Below are 15,232 nucleotides of genomic sequence, written 5' to 3' on the forward strand. Positions count from 1 at the left end.
TTTTTGGGGGCCGATGCCGATGCCGATATTAACTCGAAAAGAGCCGATTTATAAGACGATATTTTGATTTTGAAAATAAACTGGATATTAGACCCATTTCCTATAAACTACACTTACCACAACATTCAATAGTAAAATATCTGCCTGTTCTATGTATGTGGGCTGTATAAACCATTTTCCAGAAGGGATTATGTTAAAAAAAGCCTTAGATTACAGTCTCAATGACTAAACAATTGCACATCAAAAGTATATATTTTTTAATGATCAAAAGATACACTGCATTAGAGGAATCTTTGCAGAAGTAGTCCCACACTTTGCTGCTACAGCGCTCACCTTTTTCAGCCATCTGTAGGGCAGAAAGAGAGACAGAGAAAGAATAAGCATGTGTATTAATAATATCACCATGTATCATTACTCATGTCATCATTAAAATTATAATAATAATAAACAGGGATCTCCTACATAGGCAAAAATGAGAAATATAGAGAAATATATATTTTTATATATATATATATATATATATATATATATATATATATATATATATATATATATATATTTTATTTGTCAAGCAATAGGTATTACCTATTACCTACTTATATTTAAACTATATTATTACAACATATTCCTGTTATGTCTGTAAAGCTGCTTTGAAACAATCTGTAAAAAAAGAAGAAGAAAAAGCGCTTGTTCAGCTCACATTTATTTACATGTCCCCTCTGGTTTAATCATTTCTGACGCACCTACTGTAGTTACTGTAACTACACTATATTTGCTCTCACAGACACATTCACCACGGACCCGTATATCTTCTCCTCTTCTCTTTGTGCAGTCTGAATCAAAACATCGTCATGCGCTGGCAAACGTAAAGTTAGCCTACTGTTACCGGAAGATTACGGAATCAATTCGAAGTTGAATGGTTAACGTTAGTGTCATGAACACACCGCTGTCAATTTTGAGAAGAACCACCTTCTTCAAGTTAATAGCAAGCATTTAAGGGGCCTGCTAAAAAGGAAGCTATGTTAGCGTTAGAATAACGTAACAGTTGTTGTCTTTTTCGAGGCACGCTGTACATAACTTCTAGTCATTGACTACACGCGCCCCCCTGCCACAGTTACACGGTCATTATGTGGGAAACACTGCAGATATATTTAGAATAGGTTAAACACTAACGTTATAGTTTGACCTCTTATTAACGTTCGCGCTCTTCCACTGATAAACATGGTATTAGCTTTGTGGCTAATCTAATATAGCAATGCATTAGCGGCTGTAAGTGATGTTACAGAATATTTAGAAGTGATAATGATAGGACCGTTAGCTAGAACTACCACACTGTTTTTATATACAGTGTATGAACTAAATCTACAATCATTTCACATGACGAACAACAGACTCACCGTCAAAAGAGTACATCTCAGTGGCTCGGCTGATAGCTTTCTTCTGTAGTGGATTTCAGGCGCTGTTGTCAACTGGGGAGCTGCAGAGCTCCCTCTGGTGGGCAAACTATGGCAACACTCATAACAGGAGTGAAGCATGAGAATCTGGTTTTATGTTTCATCGGCCGTTATAAAACGCCGATGCCGATTTAAATGCAATTAGCTCATATCGGCCGATAATATCGGCCGGCCGATATATCGGTCGGGCTCTAATATATATATATATATTATATATATATATATATAATATATATATATATATATATATATATATATATATATATATATATGCAGCATGCCGAACCATGTGCGACTTTGCTATACTACCATTTTGCTATACTAGGATTGGCCACCCCACTCACAATTGCTGCTTCGGTCTTATTTTTCTTGACAAAAAACATTGTTTATTTTTTTACGAACACATCAAATGTGAGACTTTTCAGATGCGCACTCCTCTTCTCCTCAGCGCATGTGCGATTTAAACAAATGTGGAAACAGTACTTTGCTCGAAGTGCATGCTTTTCAATTGCATACACAAATGCGCCAGTGCGCGGTGTAGCCTTTAGCATTTCATATCAAAGTGTGAAGAAACGAGCATGCAATGTCATAGTTATGTTGTCAGTTAAGTCATTAAGTCACCAAAGATCTGATCCACGTCACGTTCAGCAGCGGCAGCTCTTAAAGGGATAGCTGCCAAAAAACCTAATAACCTCTAAGGATTTAAGGAATCCTCTATACTAAATTAGAATTTAGTGTTTGATAACGTTATTCAATTTCTGTATATTTCCTACTTGCTGAAGGGCACAGGTAACTAAATATGACATTTATTATAATGGGTTTATGTGAAGATTGTTTTAAGTTCACTTAAACTAGAAGTTATTGTTTTGATTGCTTCCATTGTCCTCATTTGTAAGTCTTTTTGGATAAAATCGTCTGCTAAATGACTAAATGTAAAAATATACTGTCTTTACATTGTTTTTACATTAATTTGAAGATTGAATGTGAAATTATTGCAGTGTAAAAGTATTTTTAATATTAGGTGGGATTAATGTGCAAATAATTTTTTTATCGACTGACAGCACTTGGGTCAAAATTATTGATTTTTCTTTTGTGCAAAAAATCATTAGGATATTAAGTAAATATCATGTTCCATGAAGATATTTTGTACATTTCCTACCATAAATATATTAAAACTTAAGTTTTGATTAGTAATATGCATTGCTAAGAACTTAATTTAGACAACTTAAAAGGCGATTTTTCATCTCAGCCAAATATTGTCCTATCCTAACAAACCATACATCAATGGAAAGCTTATTAGGGGCCAAGCACCGAAGGTGTTTAGGCACCTATTGTATCTGTTAGGATTCCTATTATTATTATTATTCTTCCGCTTCCGCCGCAAGTCTATGGGAGCCCATAGCTTGCGGGAAAGTTGTGAAATTTGGCATCCTGATAGAGGACAGTCTGAACATAAACCATAGCAAATTTGGAGTCTCTAACTCCAACTCTCTAGTGCCACCACTTGTCCAAATTTTCAATATCTTTAAGCTAATAACTTTTGAACCATAAGGTACAGAAGGAAAGTTATATTTTTCTCTGAATCCTTGGCTCATGCCAAGTCGAATGGAAACCAAAATTCAGAAATTGTAAGGTTTAGTTTTTTTGCTATATTTTATTGTTCGCAAATCCTACTTTTTTCGAACTCGTCCTAGACGGTTTGTCTGATTTTCACCAAAATTGGCTTAGATCATCTTCAGACCATGCTGGCAAGAAGTTATGGAATTCAAGTTGATTTGTTCTACCGTTCTCGAATGACACGTGAACAAATTTGACGAAAAGCATGCAAAAATGCATGTGACGCTATATCTCCGCAACGGTTTGGCGTATCGAGACCAAACCTGGAGTTTGTTATAACAAGCATGACCTGAGACTAGCTGCAGTGTCTCGGCACAGTGCCGCCTAGTGGTCAGGAGATACGAAAAATGCACATTTTTGCTTATTACTTCTGAATGGTTTTGCCAAAAATCACACAACTGGTCTCTTTAGATTCAGTGGGTCATGTCAAGTCGAATGATATCCAATTTTCCTGTGTCAGCCATTTTAGGCATCGGCCATTTTTAATTATGTTTTAAAATGCTGTATTTTTTGAACGCATTATCGTATCGTTACGAAAATAATTACAAAAATGTTTGGCTCCATGCCCTGATGGTACTTAAAAAGTTTGGTGGCAGCGGCACCTTGTGGTCAAAAGTTGTAATGAAATATCTAAAAAATGGTAATAACTTTTGAATAAATTGGTCTATTGAAATGAAAGTGGTCTCTCTATATTCTTTTGGTCATGCTGAGAACATCGATACCAATTATGACAAAATTGGCCATACTTCCTGTCTGCCATTTTGATTCATGATCGAACTCCTCCTAGACCGTTAGTCCGATTTTCACCAAATTTGACTCGGATCATCTTCAGAGTGTGCTGACAAAAAGTTATGGAATTCGTGTTGATATACAAAACGGTTTTCGTTTAGCGCATCAACGAATTTGTTCGTAAGATGCCAAAATGCATCTGAGGCTGTATCTCTGCAAAGCTTTTACATATTCGCACCAAACTTTGTATGTACCATTGTCACCTCACACTGACCATGCCACATCAATTTGGTAACAGTGCCACCTATTGTTCAAGAGTAATAAACCATTCATTAACCATTAATAATTACACTTATAAAAATGCTAATAACTTTTTATTGCATTGACCTATTGCAATGAAACTGGTCTCAAAATATTTCTTGGGTCATGCCGACAATATACATATCAATTATGTCATAATAAGCCGAACTTTCTGTCGGCCATTTTGATTTATGTTGAAAACCTACTTTTTTGCTCTCCTCATCAACCTTTGGTCCGATTTTCACCAAAATCTAGTACAATCATCTTCAGACTGTGCTGACAAAAAGTTATGGATTTCGTGTCGATAGACGCAACCGTTTTCGTACAGCGCCGCTATAAACTTTAAGCACTGTGTCAAAATGACTCTTAAGGCTATATCTCTTCAAAGCTTTGACATACTGACACCAAATTTTGTATGTGCAGTAGTCACCTCACACTGACCATTCCACACTAATTTGGTAACAGTGCCACTTACTGGTCAAACGTGATAAGCCAATAAATCCTATTACTAGTTGTTGTCTTTATTGTTTTCAAGCCATTTTGCCTAAAATAATCTTAAAACGGTTTTAATTACTCATTCCAGCCATTCGTCTGAAGCTTACTCCTGTAGTGCTTGGCCCCGTAATTGCTGCTTGCAGCTATATTTTATTCAGCTTTCATATGATGTACAAATCTCAATTTTGAAAAATTGAAACTTATTAATGGTTTTGTGGTCCAGGGTCACGCACACACGCATGCACAAAAACAAACACACACACACACACACACATATATAATTTTAATTAAATTTAATTTAATAAATTGCTGTCTCTTCCCTTTCTCTGTCAGAGCGAAGCAGGTGTTCGTGAGTTTCACATAGTTCAGGTGTCCAGCAGCAGTCGGCAGTGGAGGCTGCACAAGTGCATCAACCCTGTGGGAGATAAAGGTACGAATCCTCCAGCATGCTCTGGTTACATGCAGTCTCTTAGCAGACACTTTCATTCTTCTTGCAGCCACCTAAGGTCAAGTGTTTTGCTCCACATTGCTTGGTAGTCTGTGGATCGTGGTTCTGTGCATGAAATTTTTCTTCCATCCAACATGAAGTGAGATGCATAGCAAAATTTCCACAATTTCATAATGGTGGTCTTTCATAAATGATATCCTTTCATTCGTCTTGCCTCATCTTGCACTCAGACTGAAATCAATATCTTGATTCTTCCTTTGCTCGTCAAGTGTTTCTTATCAAACAGTTTTCTACCCTTCACTTTCTTCAAATATTAAGGCAGCTATATATTTGCGTGTCTTAAAATAAAAACATTTATACTGTGTAAAAAAAAAAAACCTTAAGCGCGAGAAACGCACGCTCATACACACTCTGCAGAGAGTGATGCAGCTGCTCTGAAATGCTGAGATGAAATTAGGTCACTTTGAAATTTTGCTGAGTGTGTGAAACATGCAGGCATACGCATTTTAGTGGCGTTCTAAATTGAAAATTGAATCGTGTGCATGCGTTCATCCTGTACCGTCAGCTTGGATGAGGCGAATATATTTAATGATGTGAAAATACGTGAACAAGAACTTGTGGCTTCAAAACAATGCATATTTAACTGAGCGCAACACTTCCAAAGCTCAATCAGTGGTTGCTTGTTAAGTGTGTAAAATCAATCTTCTGTTCCACACAGCAGGCTGGTGTTGTTTAGTAGCATTTATGCCTGCATCATTCTGCAAAGTTAATAACAATGTAAATAGTTAAAATAATATGCCTGAAAAGTTCTTTAATTCCGTACTTTTAATTAATTTATTGGTCTGAAGGAATAGAGTGTCTTTAATCTGAGGAGATGGAGGAACATGGACCTACAGCTACAAACAAATGAAGAATACAGTCTTGCTGTTTGTCTTTGAATACTTTTCATTTTGAAAGAAAAATAAAATGTTTCTACTAAACCTTTGGCTCCGGCCATCTGCTGTATTAGTATCCTATGCAAAACTATCATATGACGTGTTAAAGTAAATGTAACTATGACCTGAGTTCACATGAAGGTATGTGCAAAAATGCTGAGGCTAATTAAAACTAAACCTTTGAAGCAATAATCAAGAAAAATGGAAAACAACTTGTGAAATATGGAGCAAGGACAGCAAAATGCACTTTAAAATTCTGACTTTGCTTTGAAGAGTTAATTAACTGACCTTGACATCTGAACTGTATTTGTGTATTCGTGTCTCTGATGAGGGAGCACCAAAAAGAAAGATGTTCTGAGAGTAAGTGGATGAACACTCATTATCTTTCTTTTTTTTGACTTCATTTCGTGTTGTGTTTGCAGACTCTAAGCTGGCCAGCAGGGAGAGGGGGAAGCTGTGCTTCAAAGCCACCAGATGCAGAGCAGAGGAAGGTGGGGCGTCCAGTTCACGCACACATACACAAACCCTCATGTATTCCATGTATTTTTATGCAAAACTTCCACCATTGCATAAATGCTGTCTGGAAAGACCAAGATGTGAATCAGATTTCCAAAATCCACATGTTGAGGTGTACAATTTTCTTAGCGAATTGAATAAATTCCTAGATGTGACTTTGCCTGTGCAATCACAGCTGCTCACGGCCAATGAAAATGCAGCAAACTGTGGTTAATATACTGATGTTTGGACATAGTGACATTTTTTTTTTTCCTTAATGCCTCAGCTACCTCAGAAAAATACACCTTTGCCGACCTCAACCTTGGCAACGAACAAGTAAGAGCCCTTTTGTTCTCACTGCTAGCTCAGATCGCATCACTGACTATCGTCTTCATTCAGCTTGTCAACAGTCCTCATTGTGTTTCACTCTCTTTGTCTTTTTCTCTTTCATTAGATTGTCAGCTCTACCACTCCATGTGCTGATTTTTTCTTCCGGAGTGGTCTGCCCTCTGAACCCAGGAGAGGGGGCGTTTCCACAGGTGGTGCTAGTCAAATGCGGAGGCAGAGCGGGACTGATGAGGGTGTGACAAATATTGTCAAAAAATGCAGCGAAGTAGAGCTTGACATCATCGTCCTCTGGAAGGTACCCTGACGAAATGTTCCAGCATTTATTTTGATTCAGGAAGAGTGAATATTTTTTAATTCAGTATTTTTTTATTCATATATATATATATATATATATATATATATATATATATATATATATATATATATATAGTCGCTGGGGTATATTTGTAGCTATAGCTATATTAATTTTTGACAATTTGTATTTAATGTTAGTTAATTAGTTAATGTAGTCAATATAATTAGTATATATATATTTATATATATAATTTTTTTAAGAACTGCCAAAGTTAACATGTTAACCTAAGATATTAAAGCAGCAATTTGTTATTTACTAGACAGTACAATAACACATTTACCAAATTTGATGAAATTAATGTTTTCGGGGTTTTTTTGTTTTGTTTAGTAAGGACTTTTCAGAAATCATGAAAGTAATGATGATTATTTAAAATTGTTTAGAAAACTATTTTTAACAGTAAGAAATAGTCAAAATCTGCATATAGTTCTTTATTCCTTCAATAGTAGATGGGGATAAAAAGTAATTGTCAACATTTTTTACAATTGTCATTAATTCATACATTACTAATGAACTTACACTTAGTGGTTTTAAAACACTTTAACTGTTCAACTGGCACCCATGTCATTTCTGTTCAAGATTCCCGATTTAGACCTTATTAAAAGATAATAATACAAGGTGATTTCTAAAAGCTTTACCAGCCAACTGGCCACTAACTTATATTTGTTCACCAAACTAATTGGCTTAAGCATTTTGCACTTTAGTTTTAATTTTGGATGAATGCACCAGTGTTTAACAGCATTGGCATTGATCACTTGTACTGTCAAATAGAAAATCAACTCCTCATTGAAGTTTTGTTGTAATTAATGCATGGCATTACTAATGCTTTAAGATTTGAGGACAAATATCATTGTATTTATCATATGATGTCATTTCAGGCATATGTTGTGGAGGATAACAAACAGCTGATTTTAGAGGGGCAGCTTCACGTTGCACTGCAAACCATTGGCAAAGAGGCCTGCTCGCTCTCCCAGAAAGAGGTACTTACACATACACACTATCTCACAATGACTCTCTCTTGCTATTCAGCGCTTTTCATGTGGGTGCTTTACATACGTATGTGCATGAATGCAGAGTCAGTCTATAAGGAATATAGAGTCACTTGCTTTAGTGCAAGAGACCATTGTATCTTTTCAATGAGGCTTGGTAAGTGTATACTTGAGCGAATGAGCAAATAATATTTTGTGTGTGTGTATGTTTTGTATGTCAGTTATTGATAGACCAAGATGTCTTCATCCTAATACACTCAAGTTAAGCACTCAGTTGGGTGAGCACGAAATAAGAACCTTTTTTTTTCTTTATTATGCTTCCTTTTGCCTGTAGCATTCGGTGTGTCAGTAAAAGACCCCTCGTGGCAAAGAACCTGAACTCAAATAACAATCCTCTGAACAGAAGCTTTAACCTTAATATGCAAATGGCATCTTGTTTTTGGCCTGTAATTTTAATATCTGTCTTGTTGTCTGACACAGCAAGATAAATGTCTTACTCAACCTGCAGCAGTCAAACACGCTTGATAGCGTGGAAATTAATTTTAGTGAATTAATTCATCACCGACTGGCTGTGGTAGACGGTTAAATCAAGCATGATAATGCACTTGAGCACTGAACTGAAACACTTAAGGGCCCGCTGAAGGTGCACTTTTTTTTAAGCATTCCTTTCTGATTGAGTAAGCCACAGATGAGACCAACACATCGAAACAAGGTCAAAATGAATTTAATTCAGGTCTGTGTTTATCTCTCACTGTAGCTCAAGTAATGGACATCTCTCGGTGCAAGTCGCTTTTATGCGTGTCAGAGCCTTGATGCTTTTTCAGGGCATGGGTGGTTATAAAGGCACTTTGAAGAAAGTGATAAAATAAATCATTTCAGTCTCCTGACCTTGATATATGGGGAAAGGTGTACGTGTCCTCTGACTTTTTTTATTAAGAAAGGTGAAGGTTGGAAGGAAGGATTCTTTGGTGCTCACTGCTCAAGGATGAATAAAATGGAGATGGACCTTGAAGCTAATCATTGTGTGTGATTTTATTGGAGACTTGGGTACTTCTTGTGGAGGAAAAAATGTAGTACATTACACTGACGTAAACAATCAGAGGGTTGTTTTTTTTTTCATTGCACTCCAAGGATTTCTTTTGTTGTAAGAGAAAAACATCTATACTGTTTTACATTTGTAATGTTCAGTGCGTGGTCCCATGCTTCTATGAGCTTACATAAGACTGATATCACAGTGTGTTAAAGGGATAATTCACCCAAAAATGTTTAATCTGAATCTTCTGAAGAGTCACAAATGTGCTTAAGTGATGCATGAGAACCGAAGAGGTTTGTTCTTACGTGTAAATCAATATTGCACTCCAGAAGGCTTAGATTAATGTGGATTACTTGTGGATCTGGGCGATAAAATGGTATCGGTATTTATCGATGGTACCACTTAATCGATAACTATAGAAAAAATGTTTGGTATAGTGCATGATATAGGCCTGTGCGATGAGTAACAAGATGCATCAAAGATGCACTGGAATGGAATAAGACCCCTACAATTCCCGAGACAAAAGTTGAACCTCTTTTAACTTTACATGGCTTTCTATACATCTCTTGTGTGAGACGTGGGTACAACAGTCAAAGTTGTCCGTCTCGAAAATGCACCAAATATGCGTTTTGTGTGAATGGTCTTCTCCATATTGAGCTACTATATTTCTCTAGTATTTTGAATAAAAACGCAGCAGCGGCGCATTTCGTGGGTTCAACTTGATAGGTTAACAAAAACAATAAACTACAACAATGACACTTACATCATCATCATCATCATCATCATCACTGCATCTTGTGAGCCACTGATAAGGCTCCCAGACGCACATCTAAAAGGAGGCACACCTAAAATTCGAATGCACCGTTTTTGCATTTGCATTTGAATATGAATTTTTATTTTAAATGTAAAATTTTATTTAAAATCTCCTATTTTAACTTGTTTGTGTGTTCTGAATAAAACATAAGGTTTTTGTATTAAGCTATGCATTAATTAACACACTCTTTTTTTCATAATAACTTATTAAACAATTTAAGAAATTATATTTGATTTATTTATGTTAGTTTAGACTTCGTTTTTATGATAAATATATTTTATATATATGTTATATATATAATATATATATATATATATAATATCATGATTTTGTTGCATTGAATAAACAGTTTAATGCGGTGCATTATTTCGCTCATTGCGCCCTCCTGTGTGAAGTTTCTTTAACTTTAATAAAATACAAGAATGGAGATATTTATTTTATTTTGTGTTTGACTGTTAAAATTTAAATAATTGGTTGTTTGTCTTAATAAACTGGGTAAATAAAAAATACAGTGGTTAAATATAAACCTTTTTTTCTTCTGCTCTTGTTTTTTTTTTTAAATAATTACCGATACTGACTGATATGGGTCCGTGTATCTTTTGGTCATTTGATTTTTTGTTTAATTTTGTAAGTAGAAAAATGAAAAACAGCTCCTTTTTCGTTTTTTAATTTTTTGCAAAAAACGAAAAAACATTCGGCTTAATTTTTAGTTTTTCGGTTCAGGGTTAGAAAAATGAATAAACAGCTTGAATATTCGATTTCTACACGTGGGCGGGAATTAAACTCCCCTTTTCTGCTGATTGGTCAGAACAAAAAAAAAGATCAAACCATGCTGTCATCAGTCCTGCTGCAGTTCCGCGCGGCAGAATACTTCTGCTGCAGCAAGTTGTACAGATTCTTAAACTTTTTTATTGCAACTACATTAATCTTTTTCCCCATCAAACAACCAGACAAATGAATGGCTCGACACAACCTGTTCTGTGGCAGAGCCTAGGGCTTTCTTCTGTGAAGATAAATTCTATGCTTTGCATCAGCTGGGCATGCCAGGGCAGGCTATATCCTACCCTGGTTAAGTTTGTTTGGTTAATTAAAGTAATTAATTATTATTATTATAAATATTATTAATTATTTCAAAATTATTTTGAACACTAATACAAAAAGGAAAGAGTGAATTGGGTATATTCCCAGAGCTGGGTAGATTTTACCAAAATTGTAATCCGTTACTGATTTCCAAATTACATGACAAAAAAAAGTAGTCAGTAACTAATCCACTACATTTCACGTTTTAGGTAATATAGTCAGATTACTTTTTGATTACTTTTGACCTAACTGGTGTAGAGTTTAATGAAAGGCTGAAAAGTAATTAAATCATAAAAATGTAAAATTAAAATAAATCATACCACTTACTTGAAATATTTTATGTTTTACCTTCATTTGTTTGTGCCATATGACCATTCATATGTCAGAGGGTACTTAAAGGATCACTTTATTTTTCACTTTTTTTAACCTTTAGTGTGTAATGTTGCTGTTTGAAAAAACATCTGCAAAGTTACGATAATTTTAACCGCCGAGGGAGATATTGTCTTTTTACAGAATTGCTGTGACCACCCCTTTAAAGTAAATAAAGAGGTTCAGAGGACAAATAGTTTGAGTAATAAAAATTTGAGAATGTGTTATTTTGAATGAGTTTGAAAGACAAAAGCCTTTCAATAATACATAATAATACATGGTTCAGAGTGATTCATTTAAATAAGAAATAATGCGTTCATCAGTAGTTGATTGTTAAACACTTCGCACCCCTAATTCTATTTGTATTGGTCAACATGCTGTATAGACATGATAACTGTGTGAATGTCCGCACAAACTGAAGACTTTTGAGTGTAATATAAGCGGTAATTTTAGAAAGGAACATTTAAAAAAAAAAAAAAAAAAAAAAAAGAGGAATTAGAGAGATTCTATAAACGATGAATCATTTATTTCTATTGTTGAATAATATGTTCTATAAAAAGTAACTGTAGTCTGATTTAGTCTCACTTGTGCCACTCGCACACAGGAATGTACACAAGATTTACATTAAATGTAATTAATTGCCATTTGGTTTGTTTTCCACCAAACCTTACTGTATCCTTCTTTATGAAACGAGATGCATATCTTTTATGACAGATTTGCATCCGCTTAAAGAATGAAAAGTGAAAGTCAACGATTTAAAATGGGTAAGTGCGAGCAGGAATTTTTGTGTGTGTGTTTCGGAAAAAAAAGGGTAGACGCTCTAATAAGGATAGTTACCCTAGTTAAATAAAACAGAGAAAAAACACGACTACATGTCCCTCACCAGACCAGTATTGAAGTGCACCAGAATATGCAAGCAATCTACAACAGTTTAAATTCATTATTTGAGAATTAGTTGAATGTTCTTTTGTTTCCTCAAGAGGGGAAATATTTAATAAGTTGTCATTTATAGTCATATGGTAATAAAAATGGACTACAAATGTGTCGTCCTGTTGATAAAGACAACAACAGAATGACAGCTTTAGCGCAAAACATGAACCAATATAGGACTGAATGCCTATTTTAGCAAAATCTTACCTTAAGGTATTTGACGTTAATGCATGCTCTTTGTTTTAAATTCACAGTATTGACTTTCTCAATTAGGCTAAGGCAGAGGATAGTATTCTTTTTTTTTTTTTTTGGCGAGGAACATTACTGATGACAGTTTGATCGTTTTTTTTTTTTTCTTGTCTGAAATTCCCACCCACGTGTAGAATCGAATACGGTTCATTAAGCTTTTTTCATTTTTCTACTGAAAGAAAAAACTCAAATTAAGCGCAGATCAGTTTCAAAAAAAATGTAAAAACGAAAAAGTTTATCTCATTTTTCTACTTTCAATATTAAACAAAAAATCAAATTAAAAAAAAATAAAAGGGACCGATATGAAACATAATATCGTGAAACATTTTTTAGATATATCTCCCAGCCCTAGGATTGCTTTTACAATCTCTTGAACTTTATGAAGGATCAAAGTTTTAGTGGAAAGAACCTTAAATGGAAGGACAGAAATCTCTCGGGTTTTAATTTGTGTTTTGAAGATAAACAAAGGTCTTAAGGGTTTGGGATGACTTGAGGATGAGTAATTCATTCAGTAATAAGGCTTAATTTTCTTTTTTAGATGAACTACCCCTTTAATTTGCTTATGCTCTTTGCAAAAACTGTGATGTTCAATAAATTGAACATTCGGTGGGTTGTAACACTTTCTCAGGAGTCTCAGATCAGTTCACTGGAATATGAGAGTCCTACAGACAAACTCAGACCTCGAGAGAGGAATTTTTTGTGGCTGTTGCATCTAGTCTTTTTAAGCATTTGGCACCTTGCACTTTGTGTTTATCCCTTTGTGTTTCTCACTTCAGGAGGTGGCTGGCCTCGAATACAAGCTAAATACACACAGTCTTCTGCACTGGCTCTCGCTCAAGTCTTCCTCTCATAATTCGACTTTCTATTTTCTCCATCTGAGACAGAGTGCAAGAACAATGTGACTTTGAGAGCATTATAAGTGAGTCTGCTCTTTATGAAGATGGATGCATCCTAAGGTGCTTTAAATGGTCAGAGAGCCAGGCAGCAGAGACTCTGACCTTCATTTGTGTCTGCATTTGGATCTGCGTGTCACCTTTCCAAACTAGAGGTTCCCTGTGTTTGAATTTGTAGATTAATATTCAGATGTTTAATGTGTTTCCTTGTGATGTGTTTACTGTGCAGAATAATCTTGCCTGTTGTATATCTATAATGGTGCAAATAAGCAGTAGAAAAAGCAGGACTGTGTGGGAGTGTGTATGTCTGTGTGTTTCACAAATATTTAATATATGGTATTAGCAAGGTGAAGGAATCGGAGCGTTCTGTGTGGGTGTTTTGTACAAAGTGACAGCTCTCTGCTGATTTGACGACTACACATTGAAAAGTGTGTGTGCGCATGGATGTAAGTGTAGTAGATGCCAAGTATGACATTGTGTGTAAAAATAGTGGTTCATTTAGAAATTACTGTTCTGCCATCATTTACTCACCTTTACATTGATCAAAAGTGACAGTAAAGCCATTTATAATGTTACAAATGTTTCTGATTTCAAATGAATGCCGTTCTTCTAACTTTACTTCCACTTTCTGTTCATCAGAGAATCCTGAGGTGAAAAACAGAAAACTGTATCATGGATTCCACAAAAAAATATTATGCAGTTCATCTAAAATAATAATTATAATCAGAAATATTTCTTGAGCAGCAAATCAGCATATTAGAATGATTTTTTATTTCTTTAAAATTTTTTTTTTTTTTTTTTTTTAGTTTTAGTTTTAGCTTGGAAATACTTAAAAAAAACTGTCATATAAGTACATTTTCAATTGCCATGTAATCCATTCATTTTTTCCCCTCCTGCTGTTGGGCACGATTCCATCCAGTCTGAAATCTCTCTCTGCACGCCGTTGCATAGCAACACCCATTCATGGCAGAAGAAGTCCCACACGTGAGGGAATGGTGTCACACATGTTGATCTCAAAGTCTTTTTATAGAAACCCTCACGTGAGCTTGTGCTTTCGTCTCTTTTGCGTTCATCCTGGCTCATCCACCACGTTCTCCTCACTGAACCACACACGCACACACTTTAAACCGAATAAAAAGCTTTCGTTAACAAAGCAATTTCCTCTGCTAGCACAATTCCCTTAAGCTTTCAGAATGAATCAAACTTATGCTTTTTGTCAATTAGGAAACTCAGGAAATGGTGCTTCTGAAGTTCAAGCCTGACGTTCCTCCTCCTGTAAGCAAGCCCTCGCTGGAACAGCTTTCCCACCTCATAAAGACCTGTCTTCACTACCCAGAGTCTTATGATCATCCCTTCCCACAAAAGAGGTAAAGTGCACGCAAACAAACACTTTTGAAAAGCTCAAAGAGAACTGAATCGGTTAGCCAAAATCCGCTGACTGTGTTTCTGAGGTGATAAGACTCACACAGATGCACACTAATGTTCCCGTGCCCAGTGACACCCACAGGAGCACTTGTCTGGCCTAGCTCTGCAGTGGTGCGTGGAAAATAGGTGTGTCCGCATGAAAGATGGAGATAAACCGGACCGGTTCGAGCTGATGCGCACTCAGTCATCACTCATTGCCTTGGGTTTGTGTGAATGTGCTCTCAGAAATTTGTTTGTTCGTTCTGTGAGGAACAAATGCCAGTCCTAAGTCAACGGC

The 15,232-nt window shown here is 35.6% G+C and overlaps 1 protein-coding gene across 4 annotated transcripts in view; it reads left to right on the forward strand.

The window, feature by feature from the left end:
- trappc8 (trafficking protein particle complex subunit 8) overlaps window positions 1-15,232 on the forward strand; it is a 52,975-nt gene that overhangs the window by 33,933 nt on the left and 3,810 nt on the right. For all 4 annotated transcript variants that reach the window (XM_042746727.1, XM_042746728.1, XM_042746729.1 and 1 more), the window contains 6 exons: window positions 4,929-5,025; window positions 6,401-6,469; window positions 6,760-6,809; window positions 6,928-7,116; window positions 8,052-8,153; window positions 14,755-14,897. In XM_042746727.1, coding sequence (XP_042602661.1) covers window positions 4,929-5,025; window positions 6,401-6,469; window positions 6,760-6,809; window positions 6,928-7,116; window positions 8,052-8,153; window positions 14,755-14,897 — 650 coding nt within the window. The remainder of the gene's footprint in view (window positions 1-4,928; window positions 5,026-6,400; window positions 6,470-6,759; window positions 6,810-6,927; window positions 7,117-8,051; window positions 8,154-14,754; window positions 14,898-15,232) is intronic.

This window comes from Cyprinus carpio, chromosome B20, assembly GCF_018340385.1.
Source record: "Cyprinus carpio isolate SPL01 chromosome B20, ASM1834038v1, whole genome shotgun sequence".
NCBI lineage: Eukaryota > Metazoa > Chordata > Actinopteri > Cypriniformes > Cyprinidae > Cyprinus > Cyprinus carpio.